At 28.9% G+C, this 20,318-nt stretch overlaps 1 protein-coding gene across 1 annotated transcript in view; it reads right to left on the bottom strand.

Annotated features, from left to right (window-relative positions):
• Positions 1-1,175: 1,175 nt before the first annotated feature.
• Positions 1,176-20,318, bottom strand: part of LOC107445026 (uncharacterized) — a 31,323-nt gene continuing 12,180 nt past the window's right edge. The window contains exons 8-11 of the mRNA XM_071177926.1: positions 14,430-14,720; positions 11,494-11,566; positions 6,364-6,503; positions 1,176-3,549 (exon numbers count right to left, since the gene is read on the bottom strand). Of these exons, the coding sequence (XP_071034027.1) occupies positions 1,473-3,549; positions 6,364-6,503; positions 11,494-11,566; positions 14,430-14,720 (2,581 nt within the window). The 3' untranslated portion in view covers positions 1,176-1,472. The remainder of the gene's footprint in view (positions 3,550-6,363; positions 6,504-11,493; positions 11,567-14,429; positions 14,721-20,318) is intronic.

Raw genomic sequence — 20,318 nt, forward strand, 5'->3', positions numbered from 1 at the left:
AATTTTCAGCGACCTAAATCCCTGACTTTCCATGATTTTTTTTTAAAAAATAGTTAAAATCATGAAAATTTTTGTTCAATACCAAAATTCATGACTTTCCAGGTGCGCGGATACCCTGCATNAATCCCTGACTTTCCATGATTTTTTTTAAAAAAATAGTTAAAATCATGACAAATTTTGTTCAATACCGAAATTGACGACTTTCCATGATTTTTCATGACTTTCCAGGTGCGCGGATACCCTGTATATAGAAAATTAGAAATGTAAATTAAGTACATTTTGTCAATCACACATAATACTCACACATTTTTCCTTTTTAAAATAAGCAGAATACACCTCTTTCAGATGTGGAATAACAAAGAAATGAACTTGAAACACTTACTAAAAGAGTGAAACTGCTAAAAATATTTTTGACCCTTTACATTGAAGCAAATCAACATTTAAGCAATAAATAACTCGTAGACACTAAACTTTATGGTAATGTAAGAATTGAAATAAAACATATTATATAATAATGATAAATATACAGCATGATAATATATGTTACAAATTCAATTGCTTACCAAAATATAAAAAAAACTTTAATCTAACACTCTAAACTTTATAGTAATCTAAGAACTGAAATAAAACATATCATATAATAATGATAAATATACAGTATAATATGTGTTATAAATTCAATTTCTTAACAAAATATAAAAAAAGTGATTCAACTGAAAAAAGTGGTGACTAATGAAAAGCAAAAATCTATTTTTAAAAAAAAATGGCAACTTTTTCTAGCATATTTCTTCCAATTTACCATTAAAAGGAATATTTTTGTTTAATTATACAGAGTTGCCACTGAAATCTGGAAAAAAAAATTCCCGGTCTTTTCACTGTACATATTATACACAATATATTAAGAGGAAACACAAATTAATGCGCTCTTGTGTGAGCTATATTGGGTTAACTATATTAGCTTACATTGCTGAAAAAACTTAGAGAAAAGAAGAAACAGCTGATTATACATAAAAAATGCTATAGTTTAGTATAGTTGGAATATCATCCTTAAATATCTCATAGATTATGCATTAAATGGTCACCATTTTTGAAAAGATAAAAATAAAAAACAAAATTCTCTTTTTTTTTTTCCAAATTTGTAAAGAAATCAAAATTCCCCTGCATTTTCCCTCTTATTTTAGGTGATTTTGAAATTCCCTGTCTTCTCCAGGTTTTCCCTGTGGAGTGGCAACTCTGCTATATATAATTGCAAAGTAAGCCAGGGTGGTAGCTAAGATTCAATAAATAGATTAAATAAATAAAAATGAATGCTTTTACCACTTTTTAGGCACACGACATTCCTGCATTAATAAAAAAAAGAGGACATTTTTGCTACTTATTCACTCTATTAGAGTTAGGTACCATTCTCCTACAGAACATGTTCTTGTGATTTTACTAAAAATCAGGCTGTGTTAAAGAGAAGCAGCACAGAATCAGAATTCTTCAGAATAAGGATTCATTTTAACCCAATCCATTTCATCAGAGTAAGAATCTACAATAATGTACTCTTCTTCAGATAATGAACTTCCAATCTCCGTACAATCACGACTGCAAAGAGTACCAAAAGAGGAGCGGTCAGAAGGAATATCCTCAGGTAAGGCAGCATCACATGGATTAGACTGACCTGAAGATAGGTCAACCGCAGTACTGTGGACTGATATATCACCGATTTTCTCGGAAACCAAGTTTATCTTGATTAGACTTTTCTTCAAGCAAATTGGATTGTCACATGGGATAAAAATATCAGACATCAAACACAATTTACATTCAGTACTGTTCAAATATGTTTGGTGTGAAGCCCCCCAATCGGAGATAAAACTGCTCATGGCGGAATATTTTTGCCACAGTCTAAATTTATTTTCGAGTGAATAGCCGATGTGTCGAAGATGCTTGGAAACACTAGGATGGTACAGCAAAGATAGTTCTGCCAATTGCTGTTTGATAAATTTGTATGTGATATTTTTACCACAAGCATTCAGAACAATGAACACTTTCCTAACACCATCTCCTTTAAGGACTTTATTCAATCTTAAAATGATATTCCCAGAAAGTTGTTGCTTATTTTGGGAAATGAGGACTTCTGCAAATTTTCCTAAGTAATATGAAGAATAAGTCTGACTAGAAACTGCGAGCCACCTCTCAAGAAATGATTCAGAAGAACCATGACAATACAGAAAGCTGTCTCTGTACAGCAACAGTTTCTCTAACATTAAATTGCTCTTATTTTTGTAAAGAAACAAACTCTTTAAGCATGTACTCTTATCCTTTGTTTCAGAAGCAATAACTGGGGTATCTTTCACTTCTAGTATGCCAGTTTGTGAAAGCTTTAGTGTAGAATCGTGAACAATTTGAGTTTCATGTGTATTTTCACAACACTTCGAACTAATACAATCTTCTACCCGAGAAGCTTTTAAAATAGTGTTTTCGATTGCACAGTCGGTAAGGATGTCACGTCGATTGATTTCCGTCACACTCGTGTGAATGCTATCTGTGAGATTCTTTACCTGTGGTAAATTATTTTGATTGAGAATTTCTGTGTCCGACAATTCATTGCTTAAAATAGGAGGAGATGAATATGTTGAAATAGGAGGGACTTGTTTACATAGGTCCAGTATTGGAGGACTAAGTGAGCTGGATGATTCTGGAACAGAAATTGGAATAGACACTTCCAAATTGGAAGCACTTTTGTCTAATATACTCAAATCTACAGCCTGGTTACTGTCTGTTGAGTTACCGTGGACAGAAGCGTACAGGCTAGATTCAGCATGCTGAGATAGGTTTTGATCAAAATTCATTGTGGAACAGAAACCACTATCATGGAAACCTTCATTTGAAACATTGGGATCAGAAATATGCATGGAAAGTTCATCACGTAAAAACTTTTTCAGCATATAGGTTTCAAGGTCTTCTCCCCTTTTCCTTTTCTTCGACTTAGCACGGCGGGGATTGGAAAACAATGAATTTTCGAATGATTCTGACATGGAATACATCAATTCCTTTAAATCTGTCTTCTCGGTAGACACACCTTTTTCTTCGTTGATAGGAAGAGACACTATGGATGCATCATAAATTTCCGAAAGAGACAGATCCGTTTGTAAATCAGCCACTCGGCATTCGGTTTCTTTTAAAATTGATGTGTTTTTCAACTCCAAATAACTGCTGGTAAATTCACATAGTTTTGAATCATTTTCAAAGTCATTGTTTTTTGTAGCTATCTGGAGATTTTCCAATGTGTTCGAATAATCAGGTATAAATTGATTATTATTAACTTTCGAACAAGATATTGGAATTTCAGGAGAAACATCAAGATCCAACCTGTCCTGTAAGAAAAATAATCCACTACTGGCTGTACTACAAGTAGCACTGATAATACTATCATCATCCAAGTCGTACAACTCTGTCGCAAACTCTGAGGACTCGCTTGAAAAGAGATTCATCTCCTTAGAGGGAGTTGCTTGCTGAGCCGCAAAGTTAGTATCTCCAAGATGATTGCAACCATTTGGCAAAAATCTGAAATGGAATAGAATTTTTAATTTAGTATAATATGTTATTGTCTCAAAATATAAGAATACTAGAGGAAAATTGTTATGCAATATTTGAGAGAAAGATTTTGCATAATATACTTGACGGTGCAAATGAAAACAATAACTGGAGCAGGAGATTTAACTTAGAACTGAACAAGATTTATAAACAACCTGATATTATTAAATACTTAAAAATAAATAGAATGAATTGGGTGGCTCATGTGATTCGAATGAGTGATGACAATACTATAAAAAAGATATTGGTTTTTAGACCCACTCAAACAAGAGAGCGGGGAAGGCCACTGTTGAGATGGGCTGATTCGGTGGAGTCTGGTTTTCTTGCAATTAATGAAAATAATTGGAGATCAAAGATAAATCTGAAATCGTTATGGAGAAACTTTCAGAGGTAGGCATTGGCTCACACTGGGCTGTCTGGCCAACGACTACGATGATAATAAAAAGGGAGAAATAATGTGTTAAATAAGTCTAAATAAATAATTAAATTAAAATGAATTATAAATCAAGCATAATAGGGTTAAACTAACATATTTCGAAACATCAACCAAACAAAATAGTTCAAATCAATTAATATCAAAAGTTGAAACACATTTAAAGCTAGTAATGTTTAAACAAGACATAAAATGAGTGATGCAGTTAGTGCTCTATTAGATGGAATGCACAGCAAATTCAAGATGCTTGAGAGTCAAAAATCTCAATTTTTAATATTACCTTATTTTCTGGGGGGGGGATGCAGTGTCTTAAATGAAAAAAAATATCGGAATTGAAAAATATTAATAAAAAGAGAAAAACTAAACTGTTCATAAAAATCAATGAAGAAAACTGAAATAAAACGCAAAGGATGAACCTAAAAAAATATCTTAACTATTATCCTTTTTTTACTATTTAATGCAGAAATTCTCAGAGTTTCATAATATTACTGTATATATTAGAAAAAATGTAGGGCCAAAATCAAAATGGTAAGAAAAAAACAAGTATATAAAAAAAAGGAAAAAAAGTATATAAAAATTAATGCTCACAGTAAAAATAATTAGGAAACATAAATAAAAGATTTATTAACAGTTATTAAAAAAGCAAAAGAGAAATAGAAAAATAAATAGTTAATTCTTAAAGGAAAAAAAAAGCAGAAAATCTCAATTTTTATGTATTATAGGCGTGGTAGGTAAAGAAAAAAACAGGACAAAAATTTTTCTACAGCACAAAAAAAATTTAGAAAATTTTTTGTAGTACACATGTGCCAGACTTTTAAAAAATAATGTTGTAAACTAAAAAAATTACAATTAACTTGACTTAAGTGTTAATAAAAGCAAATTTTGTTGTAAAAGAATAATAAACTATACTACTATTCATTGACTTACTTCATTTAAAACAGAAAGTTTTAACAGTTTTCAGCATAATTTAATCAATACTGAACAATTCATAATAGTTTCATATTAATGCATGAATTTTTTTACAGTACTGCCACATTAAAAAGTATATATCCAGTATTAATAAAATTATATCCCCTCATACCAATTTATAATGAAAATTTGTAATTGAACTCAAGATTTCAGTACTCAAATAATTTTAAAGTTGGGTTTCAATAATCTTGAAATGAAAACACAGTGAATATGCCACTTAGCACAACAAGTTATTGTAACAGATTATCCCTCAATTCAAAGTAATTTTGGCAGATTATCCCTCAATTCATCATTTAAAAATTTTATGATACAACTGCTGTATTGTCGATTTTAATCAATAGTTTTTAAAATCACATGAAAAAGATGTTTCAATGATCGTTATATTACATAAGTCTATCTTACAAAATTTTTTATATGCATGAACAGTGTATGTATGATTTCGTAATTAGAACCATCAAATTTAGCAATTTCTACTAGTATATAATTAATTACAATAAAAAGACATTGGATCAAAATTGAAAATTTTTTGATTCTTTAAATCTATTTCGAAAAATTTTAAATTTTTATTCTTCAAAAATGACATTTCTTGAACACTAAAATCAGGAATATCAGAACAATGAGCCATAAGTCAAGAGAACAAAATATTTTTTGTCAAGATTATCAAAACATCAACAAATCCTGCATATTACCTAATTTTTAGGAAAAAGTGCCAATTAAAGAGAAAAAGTTAGTCCGAAACTGTCTTAAAAATGTTATGCCATAATAAAAGCACTAAAAAAAAATTAAAATTTTCAAAATTAAACTTTAATGCTGAATATCTGTTTTTCATATTTAATTAAGGAAAAAATGTCAATAAAAGGAAAAAGTCTTAGAAGTGCTCTTAAAAAAAGAGATGGCATTCAAAGCAACATGGAGAAATGGGGCCCATATAGGATTATAGAGTTCTTGTGGGCCCTATCTCTCCAGCATTAGCCCACAAACCAACTCATGTTGTCAAGATGATAAATTATGTGCTTAACTTAAAACTCCTGCTTTTTTTTTTTTTTTGACCCGATCTTGATTTTTACTTTAAATAATGCAATTATCCATTTCCGCTCTTGCAGCAAACGGGACAGGTGTGAAACAGCTATTTATTCATTCAAAACAAAAACGGATTAGGGAATGAATTAGGGAAATATGGAACAATGCAAAAGCTACATTTTTTGTGATATTCACGGCTACAGTCGACATGGCAATCAAATGAATTGCTTTTCCAATAACAATTGTGAGCACGATTTTGCAATTAGATATATATATTTTTTAACAATCTAAATTCTAAGAAAAATAGTAAAAAAAAATTTTTTTTTCAGTATAAATAAATACTATTTATTAAAATTAATTACCCAGATTCTAAATTGTTACATCCTGTCAAATTCAACTTCATAATATCAGCAAACTTGGGTAATTTCTCAATGAGTTGTTCAAGTTTACTATAATTAGTAGCATCATTCATGAACTTCAAATGAGACTTGCTTTCAATATGCTGAAAAAAAAAGAAGAAAAAACTATAATCCCATTAAAGATAGCAAGATTGCAGTCGTAACCAAGTAATTAAATCAGAAATTCAAATGATGATTTCAATCACTTTATTTTAAAAAAATCCTTGATTTATTTAAATAAAGTAAAAATAATGAACAAGATATTTTCTTTTCTTTTTCAAGATATTTATCCTACGCCCAGCCAGGGCTAATCAGCCTATCTTGCTGTCCAATAAAGATGCAAAAAGGAAAGTACTTTTAGTATCTTTCAATTTGGAGAACACACGGAGATGTTACCCCCACACAGAAGACTGTTATGCCGAGATACTGATGGAGGTAATCATGACATTTGAAAGCAGGCAACTTCCTGGTTAAATTACAAGGTTTTATCACACAGATGGAGAATCACACAACATTTTTCAGAATTTATTTAGTACTAAGTTTAATAAGAGTATAAATTTTTGAATGGAAAAAACATTGACTTTTTCAATAATAGAATTAAATTATAGAAGGCTTTTCTAATTTCGCAACAGTATGTAACATCTAAAATAATAGCTAAATAAAATTAAAGGGATCTTAAAACTAAACATATATTTTAATTGCAGACTAGCCTTTCTAACAGATGAGAACATTAAATAATCTCTTTCACATAATAAACTAAGCTCTTTGCATATATATTAACTTTAATTAAATAGAAATGTAATCTTTATTTATAAAATGAGTCTATACTGCGTAGTGAAGTGCCTTTATGAAGCCGAAAAGCATTCAAATTAATAAATATTTTGAGATCTTAATACATCTTCATCCGGTCTTATAATTACATCTTATGGCATCATTTCTAACAAAGAAGTCTGGGTATTATAGATCACATAATATAAAAAGTAATAACTATATGCAGCATGTGAAAAAAGTGTGCACTTGTCTTTTGAAACGGTTGTAAACCTGCCTCCAGGAGCTTTTCTGCTCCAAGTAAATATTTTTTTACGCTTTCCTCATTAAATACTTAAAAGTTATTATGTTATCGGCCTTATAAAAAAGGAATATTAAACACGACTGCTAAATAACAATCTTAGGGACATGAGTTAAAAGTAAACTTTCTCTGTATTAAGATAAAATGATGACTCTGCTCGAAAGTATTACGGAAAACTCGAATCAAAAGCACTACATATATATATAGGTATCTATATATAAACATATATATATATACACATACATATCTATATATACACATACATATCTATATATACACATACATATCTATATATACACACACATATATATATATTTCACTGTAGTTAGATTATGCTAACATCTTTTTTTTCTTCCTTTTTTCTCTTAAAAAAGAACTTATTGATCCTTTTTTTTAAAAAAAAAACAGATTTTTGCAAAAGATACACGTTTCGTTAAAAAAGAGATGTCTAAAGATTTAAATCCTTTTTACTACCCCTTGCAAATTTTGATGTTTCAATTTAAGAGCTTTTTTTTTTTTAACAGGAAAAAAAAAACCTAGTTCATTTAGACAGGTTCTTCCAACCTAAGTCGGAGAAACTCTTTTTAAAAAATATAAAATATCAAAACAGTCTATAATTGAAATCTAGTGCTTTAACAGTTTCAAATTTAACAGTTTTTACACTATTCCCTGACTTCACGAGGAGTTCCAAAAAACAAAAAAAATTTCATACAATTAATGTTAACAAAGAATAAATTTTAAAAATACACAATGATACTTAATTAGTTATTATAATATTTTGAATTCTAAATGTTAATTGTCAAATAATTATTATAAATGAAAAATATATTATTGTAAAAAACAAAAGCTAGAGCCAAATATATTATTGCTAAAATCCAAAGTTCTACTGGTAAAAAAACCATGGGGAAAATGGTAAAAATCCAGCAGATACTAGCAAAACAATCTTTATTTATTGGCAGGTAGTGCTTTTATATATAACTGATATAAAAAATATCTTATTTATAATTATAACTATTTTTAGGAAATATTGGATAATATATTATAAATTTGTAAATGTATACAGAAAACAGAGCTCGAAAATTATAATGTTCAACAAGCTCAAGACAAGTAAACATTTCTATTAAATATGTATTTTTCACTCTTACGTGTTCAGCAAGGCATGTAAATACAGTCAAACCCCGCTATAGTGAACCTTCAAGGGACCGAAATTTCGGTTCACTATAACCGGGTGTTCACTATATCCGTTACGCAGATAATTTACCTAATGGTTCCCAAACTCCTCCCTTTTATAGCACATTATTCAAATAAATGACTGAAAAATATTATGTAGTAGCAAAAAATGTGTTATTTTTCATTACTCTTCGTCTTGCGTACAAAAAAAAATTCGTAATCTTTAGCTGATGAGCAATCCTCAACATCAGTTATGGAAACACTTCCCGACTCTCAGATAATTTTTCCTGAATTTGTGTTATTCCGTTTTTTAAACCTGCCTAACCAGCCATTCGAGCACATGAAAGTAGTCTCATAAAAACGATTAGCAAATTCATCCACATTTGTTCAGATACAGGAAAATTGCGGCTTCTTCGAATGGTGAACCACGTCAGTAATGCCTCATCATCATCCTTGTGATCTGCTTTTCTCAACTTATTCTGCCATCTAAATTTTTTTCACGAGCAGAAATTATTAATTGCCTATTTTTCCATATGTTACAAACTTCTGATTTGGATAGTTTATATTCCCTGAAAATATCAAAAAAATGAAGAAAAAAATCAGTCGAAGACAGAAAAAAGTTCATTATATCCAACTTCCTCACTTTTTTGGTTCACTATATCCACAAAAAATGACATTATGCGTGCATAGCAAGGCAAGAGACCGAACATTTGGTTCACTATATCCGGGAGTTCACTATAAACCATGTTCACTATAGCGGGGTTTGACTGTATTTATTCAGGAATGGAAAAATACTAAAAATATGGTCACTCATCAAATTAAAAAAAAAAAATGCCAAGATGCCTGATGGAATAGATCAGTGGATTGAGTTTAATTACATAAATAAGATTCTTATAGCTGCCAACATGGATAGGAAAAAATCCAGTAGATTTTACGAAATATAAATTTCATGACAATTGTTACATAATGTACTAAATATTTTACACATAGGGAATTTTAGGTATTTTTATAGTCATCAAAATAGAAAAACTGCAATATTTTCCAGTTATGATTGACATTAAACATACTTGAAATGTTATGTATTACCTTTCCTCATAATTTCGAATATTAATAGGTATTTAATTCATAAAAGACAGGTAAAAGATTTTTTAATTAATTTAAAAAGAGTTCTGAATAAAAATAAACTGAATATTTTATAACAAACAAAATTTTGAACTGATTAACGATAAATGAGGTTCACTTTATTATGTATTAGTAATGCTCATTTAAATATTTAAGCAAGAGATAATCTGTACAAAAATTCTATTTCAATAGGATTTTTTTTAGGAAATTTACTCAATTTCAGGGAATTTTCTAAAATGTACAAAAACCAGGAGAATTTAAATTAAACCAGTAGACCAGGAGAAACTGGCAAAATCCAGTAGTCTACTGGAAAATTCAGTAGATGGGAAGCTATGGATTCTGGTAATAGTACTTCCCTGTTAGTAACAATACTTTGCATTTACTTCATCAATGCCTATTTTTATTAAATACTTGTTAATAATAACTTTTAAAGCTAAACTCAGTGGCACATCAGCCAAAGCAACCAGGTCTATTCCAGTTTCATTGACCTAGAATGGTATTAACTAATAATTTCATTTTTAATAATAAAAGCTTCTGATTTATACTTAAAATAAAAGTGATTTAAATATAATTCTTATTAATGTCTTCTTTTCTACAATAGTTTGAAAGCTAAATAGGTATTTGAAAGCTGTAAAGTGTGCATTAAAAAAAATAATAAATAAAAATAAATAAAAACATGGACCACCATGAGTGACTTCTGATCTTATGATCGAATCTTCATGTTCTAACACTCAAACACAAACCACCCCAAATTACTTTTGATTTAATCACTTAAAATAAAAGTTATGTAAATATAATTCTTTTTAATTTCTTCTCTTCCTCAATAGATTGATAATACGTATTTGAAAGTTGTACAGTGCGTAAAAAAAACATGGATCACACTAAATAGCTTTTGATCTTATGATCGTATCTTCACGCTCTAGGACTACCATTTTTTTAACGGCAGGCACTGAAATACTTGAGATTTGCATGAAAATGTCAGAACTGTTACTCATCTTACATTAACTAAGGGGCACCTGTGAAGCCAAATCAAGGAGGTGAGCGCCAATACACATTCATAGGATGGATCACATTTACACAAAAGACGTAACACAGAGAGAAACATCCATGCCCTAAGCGTGATTGAAACCAGAACACATCGGCTTCACAATGAGGCACGCTGATTGCTCGACCACCTGGCCATCATTGAAAAAAATGAAAATTTTTATTTTAAAAGTAAATATGAACATTTTTTTCACTCTATTGCACTATGCTAATTTCTTGTTATTTAAATTTAATCTATTACTGTTTTAATTTACTTACAAAATGAAAAAATTTAATTTTATCAATGTTATTACATATCATGGTTGATCAAATACAATTTCATCAGAATCAATAAAAATAATAGGGCATGTTTACAAACCAACTAAAATATATCCAAGGAATGCAGTTTGGATATAAAAAAAGTTAACCGGCAAAAAAATTATTTGAAGCTTTTTTATACTAAATTATTTTAACATAATTCACATTCTTCGGAAAAATTTTCTACGTTCCTACATATAACACTTGATAGTAGTTAATATTGAAATTCATTTTATCAACAATAATATTTTCAGTAAATACTTAAATTTAAATATTTTGCACTGCCAAAAATATTTAACAATTGTGCGTTTGAAACTATAAAAAAAAACAAGCAAAACATTTTTAAACGTATTTTGAAATACTTAAAAAAATATAAACTTAACAAAACTTACTTCGCGTAAATTTGAGAAATGAACACTGCATATTTCACAATATTGCTTCTTTTTCCTTCTGTGATTCTTCTTTCTGTTAATTCAGATTTTTTTTTTATCAATGAATTTATTTTTATCAGCAAAAGAAAGAATTCAAAAGAATTGGCATGACAATAGGCTTTAGTAAATAAAGAAAAATTTCCATAATGTTGTTAAATAATTAAAAAAAAATTAGCTATAATAACACAAATAATATTTCAGATAAATGAATGTTTTGGATTACTTAATATATGAATTATTGCTTTTTCTGCAGGTGTCTTTGTCTCCACCTAATCAAGAGTAATCAAATTAATTGCTATTCATTTTAAACATTTGAGTTCAGGTTAAAATTTTATTTTCCTTTCTATTCCTTAACATTACACTGGAAAACCAAAGATAGGGAGATTTTGTGTAAAGAGTAATTTTGTAGAAGCTAAGGATTTTCCCTGATTGCAAATTAAACCGAAAAAAAAAAACTAAATTATGGTACACTGCATTTAAAATTATAATCTTAAATTTTAATTGCACTGAAATTTACTCATATATACACATGTATTTACTACTAACATATATTACTTATAACACGACCTTATTACACCATGTCAACATGTGAATTCAAAATTGTATCCTAACCAGTATTTTCATGATGGTTTTTCTAACTGTTATTACTATTGATTTCTATATGGTTTTTAAAATTCCATTACCTAAAAAAATATTTTATAACAATATGTTAGGAGTGTACAACTTTTTTGAATGAGGGGCCAATTGCACAGCAGGTTGACTAACAAAGAGCAACACACAAAATTAGTTACGTTGGTGGCAAATATGATACTTTGCATATAAACTTAATGTATATATATATTTATTTATCAAAATAAAGAGTAATATATTTCGCAGAAAATTAAATACTATTAGAATTTATCTAAAAATTAAAAAAAACTGATACTTCCAGGGGTGATTGTGAGCACAACTCAAAAATCCTGAAAATTTGGTGAGTAAAATTATTAATGACACATTTCAAAAAATTTGTGCCGATATTAATTTAAATCATTGATATTTTCAAAACATGGAATTCTAAATAAATTATATGCAGCATAATTTAAATTAATAATTATGCGTAAGTTTATTTTTATCTCTAATCACATTTATTATTCAACCAGAAAAAATATTTACAAATGAAAGAGATGCAAAGTATTAATTCTAGTTCTAATATTTTTAAATAAAATATACAAGAATTTTTGTTTATAAATGTCGATAACTTCTGGACCTTGGACTTCGAAAAATCATGATTTCTCCAAAGCTCAATCATCTCTGTACTTCTGCTAAAAAATTTCCTCTTTTTATCATCTTCTGTCTCTTGTGTGATATATTTTTACTAAATGTGTTCTAGTTTGCTTCAATTTTTTTAAATGCTCCTCACACTATTACATACCCTCCAACTGCTTTGGAATTTCCGTAGTTTCAGAAATCTTCTTTTCAGACGGTACCAAAATTAATGTCTCAGTATTTTTAAAAAAATTAATTTTAGCGTAACTTGTCCACTATTACTTATAAAAGTGCAGGCCATATGGCCAGATTCTTAAGTTCTGATAAAAGTTTTATGAGAGATCCATTTGCTTTAAAAATTTCTACTTTGGTTTGCTACCACTAGAAAGAATTATTTTCAAAATCCTCATAAGTTGGAGGGTATGCTATTATATTGATATATTTTGCTTTGGCTATATTGATACAATATTAGAAAGCATTCCTTTACGCAGATATAATCCTCTGAACTGATGAAGAGATTACATATTTTCATTTTTTTGTTTTCCAACTTTTTAAAATTTTTTTCCAATATTTATTAAAAATATTTTACATTAATAATTTTTCTTCTTTTCTTTATTATTTTCCATGTTTTCTCAATATTTTTCTCTTATTTTAACTTTGTTTATTTATATGTGTGTATATATATATATATAATATATAAAGTTAAAATAAGTGTATAGATATATATGTATTGTATATACATATATGCATAGAGAGAATTTCGTTAATTAAAATATGTATGTATTTCAATTTTTACACTTTATTCTGTAGGCATTATTTTTTTTTTTAATATATAGAATTTATACTTTTGGACAACACGATTTAGTGGAACCGCAATTTTACGTTTTCCCTTCTTACTAGCATTATAAGAACACATAAAGCGATAACGTAAAATCAGGATAAAAAAAATAAGTTCAAATTTTCAAAAATTGACACTTACAAGACTAAATTGACAAAAATTGACACTACTAGAAAAAATGAGTAATATTTACATGTTTTTTCACTTGTGTGTACAGCTTCGCTATTTTTTTGCTCATCCTCATTGTTTTCATCACTATCATTGATAGCATTTTATCGATTGATGATTGATCATTAAACCCTTAACAATCAGTTAATTTTCAAGAAAACGGTCATAAAAGTGCCTATTTTTTTATCCCTGAAAATTATATAAAAATATGTGTATAAATATTTTCGATTTGTTTTTAGCTTGAAATTTTAAAAAATTACATTTTTTAAGGAAAAGCCAACATTCAGGGTTTACTATGATTTAATGTTGGTTTTCAAGCAAGCAAGGAAAATTTAAAAAATGTGTGTTTTAAACATTAAAAAAGAATTTTATTAAACTATAAATACAGAGAAAATGATTTTGATCCGCTATAAAAAAAACAACATATAATTCGGGATTTTGTTTGAAAGAGTAACGTCAAATCCGGGATAATTTAACATTTACCGGAATGGGCAATTTTCCCAGACTAAAAAAAAGAAATTATGTACTAAGCTAAATAACTCACCAAACGGACAACGCAAAACTGGGGCTCCACTGTATTAGAATAGTAATCTTTTTTTACACTGCATGCATAAAACATTTAATGATTAACTAAAAATGTTATTACTTATCTGCACACTGCACCGGTACTTCTGGTTTCTTCCTAGTATCTGTAGAAGAGATCATGGATGCTGCGGGGCTTTGCTTTGTAAATGACTTGGTCGGAGTTAATGGCATAAGGAATTGTGAATTCATTTTATTGATAGATATATCTCTCAGAATGGGCCTGAAGAGTGTTTGGTGCTCTATGCTTCCGTTGATCACAAAGTTCTTATGAAGCTCTTTGACTGATTGAGATAAAGTTGGATCAATGATGTCAGCCCATGAAGAAAACACACGGTGTCTTGTTCTATATTGCCTTGAGGAGAATATTCACATTTAGTATTGTACAGATAAATGATACTACAAAATTTTTCAATTTAATTCAATTTTTTGGATAAAAAAGGATTGGCATTATCCTGGTTGCAGAATTAAAATTTGAATACATTGTTGCTCTCCCCATGACAGAATCATGGCGACATTGTCGCAGAACGTTACTGAGTTCTTGCAGAATGATTTTTCCTATGAAAAATAAACAATTTTGCTTTTCCGTTCCGCAGAAATTTTCGAAAGATATTATCTTTTCTTCAGAATTAGATTCAAAAGATGCCTTTCTTGCGCATTGGAGTGGGGGGAAAAATGCTTGTGATTTTTCTATTCTCATTGGAGAATAATGAAAAATAAAGAATAATGAAATAAAAAATTTTGTTTTCTTTTCTGTCGAAGTTTTCATTCTATTTTTTTTTATGCAGTTATTACTATTGATTTCCACATAGTTTTTAAAATCTGATATTTTTAATATGATATTATTTATTACAATAACTGAATCTCAAAATGAAAACACATATTTAGTAACCTCTTTTTGAAGAGTCAGATTAGCGCGATTTTGTCTTCTATCTTTTTTTTCTTCAGTAGTTACTATTAAGAATTTAACAATTTTTTTAATTACTTTTTTTAATGTGATGTGATGAATTACAAAATATGGAAAAGAAAATAATTAGTGTGTTATCCCCGTACAAAATGCGTAAATATCGACCAAAATATTAAAATAAAAATATATAATATATATTCAACTTTCTTTTTTTTTTTTGTTACTCTTCTGTTACTTTAAATTAGTAACATATATATTTGTTATTTTCATAAGTACCTTGCAGAAAAATAGAATTAGAGATATGTCGCAGAAAGACTTAAAAAATGGATCAGTGCACCATTTCTGCAGTGTCTCAAGAAAAATCGAAAAATAAAAAAGAAAGACCATAGATAAGAATTGCGCTTTTTTTTAAAATTTTCCAATTATCAGTTTAATTACATAATTTTATTTGAACTCATGGTCATTGAAAGCAACAGTGTATTACCGTTTTAATTAGGAATGCAGAATTTTGCTGTTCACAGTGGAGAATTAAAATCTAAAACATCTAGAGCAAGCATCTATATCTAAACATTTGAAAATGCTATTTAAATTTGAATTGCATGTCTCGTGAAATGTGGTCACCCAATCACCATTGGCCACTAATAAATTTTGTGTGACGACTATATTTTTAGTTTTTCACACAATTACAATATGACATTTTCTCAAAATTTTGATATTTATATAAAAGAATTAGAATGAGAATTAAGCTTGAACGATATTTATTTTCCTGTTTGCATAAGAGGTTATCAACGAGGAAAAAAATCCTATTTTACTTTATTTATGCACTGTTGTACATTCCTGACATTTCTGAATTCCGCATTTTTTTAATATTTTTAAAATATTTATAATATTTTAAAAATAATATAAATAATATTATTTATATTATAATAAGCAATCAAAAAATATTTTTAAGCACTATATACATTAACAAAATGTAAAATAGTTTTCAAAGACTTTACATGATCATAATAAAATATCTAGTTTCTAAAAAAGAATTCTTTTCCTGATTGTATTAGCCACGATAAAAAGATCGAGATTTTTCAGTTCAATTTCAGAGGGTGGAAAATGAAGTCTGAAATTGAGAATATCTTGTAAAATGCAGCAGAGTTGCACATGAGAGTGCAAGAATCTCACCGAACCCAGCTCAGTAGACGCACATGCGGACTCCCAAGTATTTCATCAAACATGTAACATGATTGGGGTGCTATCATAGGTTGCGGGCCACACGCCGAAATGGATTGTGGTTGAATGATCTATGGAAACGCTGAATAGAACAAAGTGAAAACCACGCTTTTGCATAATACGCAGCGAAAATCAACACGGTGAAGGAAAAAATCTCATTTTCAAAAAGAAAAAATTAAGCACTTATTAAAAACACCCCATGAAAAAACCACCTTTAAGGGCTTTTAAAAAAAGAAAATCAAAAATAAGCACCTTTAAGCACTTTTTAAAAACGCTACGCACCATGACATGTAATTTTTTCTTCTTAAAATTCTAATGTTATGGACGATATTCTTGCATTTTGTAGGGAGATAACAAACTAACTAATTCCTTTTTTGCACTTTGTGATTCATCATCACATTAAAAAAATCATGAAATCTGCAGCAGTAACTACTGAAAAAGAAAAGATTGACAGTGAAATCACACAATCTTCACAAAAAAAGTTACTAAATGTGTGTTTTCGTTTTGAGATTCAGTTGTTGTAATAAATAATATCGGATTCTAAAAGCTATGCGAAAATCAGTAACTGCATAACAAAATGGAACAAAAATTTTGACAGAAAAAAACCACATTTTTCACCTCATTATTCTTAAATGAGAATAGAAAAATCAGAAGTATTTTTTCCCCACTCCGATACACGAGAAAGGCATCTTTTGAATATAATTCTTCAGAAAAGATAAAATCTTTCGAAAATTTCTTCAGAAAAGAAAATTTTTTTACTTCCCAAAGAAAAAATATTTCTGCAAGAACTCAGTAACGTCCGGGACAATGTTGCTGAGTCACTATGCTTCTGCAACACAGGGGCTTCTGTTAAGATCTAATCTTGTAGAAGCTGTTCTGAAGTAAAGCAGAGATGTGCCTCTTACAAATTGCTCTTTATAGTGGTTTTGATGGAGAAGTGCATTTTTACATTTAAATTTAGATATAATTTACAATTCAAAGCACAGTCATTATTTGTACAAAATGAAGCAAAGCAAGGAATATATGTTGCTCCATTTCAAACAGTGTTTATTTCGTAAAAACCTGTTACTCTCAATTATGTTTCATCAAAAAAATAAACATTTTTTTTTTTAATCCACAGCAATCGCATATTTTTGTGAGGGGCTCGTTGTTTCAGAATTTTCCTTCATAATTTTTTGAATCCCGTTAACTTGGATATTTTGACAAAATTGCATCTTAATTTATACATTTGTTTGCCATTCAAGATTTATTTTATGACATAAATTACTCTATGATGAGCTTTGCAATATTGAATCAGAAGTCAAGACAAAAATAATAAGCAACTTTATTTGGACTGCAATTCAGGAATGAACCAATTATAAATTTTATGATTGATTACTCATTTTTTTATGAAGCATTTAGTGAAATTAACAGAAGCTAACAATAACTTTTACAATCACCTCCACTTCTGAAGAATGAAAACTATACTTGACAGTACAAAAAAAAAGAAGAGGAAAGCTCTGAAATTGAAACCTACTCACTCAGCTAATATTTTGAATCCTAAATTAAATTTAAAAATAGAAGAACAAGTGAATTAGAATTCATTCAAAAATTGCACAATATCGTCTATTGTAAAAATCTGTACAATACATCAGCGGNAAGGGAAAAAATCAATGAAAATCTTTTTTTATTTTATTTATATTTTCGTTTCATTGATCTATTGAGTTTAGAACGAAAATTTAAGATAACAGCGATTGTGCAGCAATCGCAAAGTAACCGTAGGTCTACTAAAAATAATTTACAAGAATCGTTAAACCCAAACAGAAAAAAAAATGGTATATCTGATGGTAAGTCTGACTGAAAATAATTTACAAAGAACCTGACAATTATTTCTGACAAAATAAAATGCATAACAATTGCAAAATGACTCGAGTCCCATTGAAAATAATCTTCAAAAAACGTAAAATCTAAAAGACAAAAATGGACATAAAGAAACAGTGCATTGCGTTCTACATAACGCAGATCCTCGCACGAAACTGGGAGTTCTGATTCAATTCGCTCTTCGTCATTCAACATCACGAAACTAACATCATCTTTATAGCAAACCGCTATCTACATCTCTGCAGCAAGACGAAATTAAAATTGTCTTCGTCAGTGCGGTAACAGCGCTAGCCTAGTCAAGGATCCTTGCATATTAAATAGTTAAACCGGGATTGTAGCCTTATTCCGGCTGTTTAAATCAGATTTCTGATGCATCGCCTAAAACGAAAATTGGCCTAACGATATATGCGTTAAATCGATATTTCGCGATACATCGATTTATCGTCCAGTCCTACCTCTGCTCCAATTCTAAATGTATACCTTTTGATATTTGTACAAAAAATTTTTGTACAAGTATAAAAAGGTATACATTTTAGAAAATAGGTACCTAAATAAGAGTCGAATTACAATAAAATATGAATGTTAATAGAAGGAAAAAAACAATTTAAAATAACAAAACTGCCCCTCGGAGAGAAAAAATAACAAGTACTTTATTAAATCTAATGGAAATTTAAATTTTTTGCTTTTTGAACATAAATAATAGTATAAAAGTTTGCTTTCTCTTATTAACGTTCTGAAAAGTAACGTTCATTTATGCAAAAAAACTTCGCTAAGAGTAAAAAAGTCGCCATAGTCGCCTAAGGCTGAAAATAGTAGCAAATAGTCGCATTTTAGTCGCCTGTGGCAACCCTGAAAGAACAGTCATTATTTTAACAAAATGAAGCAAAGCAAGGAATATATGTTGCTCCATTTCAAACAGCGTTTATTTCGTAAAAACCTGTTACTCTCAATTATGTTTCATCAAAATAATAATAATAAAAAAAATTTATCCACAGCAATCGCATATTTTTGTGAGGGGCTTGTTGTTTCAGAATTTTCCTTCATAATTTTTTGGATCCCGTTAACTTGGATATTTTGACAAAATCACATCTTAATTTATACATTTGTTTGCCATTCAAGATTAATTTTATCACATAAATTACTTGATGATGAGCTTTGCAATATTGAATCAGAAGTCAAGACAAAAATAATAAGCAACTTCATTTGAACTGCAATGCAGGAATGAACCAATTATAAATTTTATGATTGATTACTCATTTTTTTATGAAGCATTTAGTGAAATTAACAGAAGCTAACAATAACTTTTACAATCACCTCCACTTCTGAAGAATGAAAACTATACTTGACAGTACAAAAAAAAAGAAGAGGAAAGCTCTGAAATTGAAACCTACTCACTCAGCTAATATTTTGAATCCTAAATTAAATTTAAAAATAGAAGAACAAGTGAATTAGAATTCATTCAAAAATTGCACAATATCGTCTATTGTTTAAATCTATACAATACATCAGTAGATATTGTAGTAGATATCAGTTAGTAGATATTGTAGTTCTATAGGAACTAGTTAATTTTTTTTTCTTTTAGAAAACAATATGTTCTAAAATCTGCTAAATATTAATCTTGTAACTTGGTTTGTGACATAAATAAATAAACATTTTATAACAACACCTGATTGAAAACCTCATGAAATGCATTTTACCCTGATTTGCCTTTTTTGGTGACTTTTCTTTTCTGTTTCTCAGCTTTTTTACTCTCGGCCTCACCTTTATTTTTTTATTTGGCAACTTTACGTTTTTATTTCAAATCACTTTTATCTCTTCACATTCATGCCTGGCAAGTCTTGAAAATGCACGTTTTTTTTAAATTCTTTTCTTCCTTTTTTTTTTAAAGTGCTAGAAACATGTCGACTGTTACTTGATATTTGTTTAATTTCGAAGCGAATGAAGTTTCCAATCAGGTAATATTGT

Source organism: Parasteatoda tepidariorum, chromosome 2 (assembly GCF_043381705.1).
Source record: "Parasteatoda tepidariorum isolate YZ-2023 chromosome 2, CAS_Ptep_4.0, whole genome shotgun sequence".
Classification (NCBI taxonomy): domain Eukaryota; kingdom Metazoa; phylum Arthropoda; class Arachnida; order Araneae; family Theridiidae; genus Parasteatoda; species Parasteatoda tepidariorum.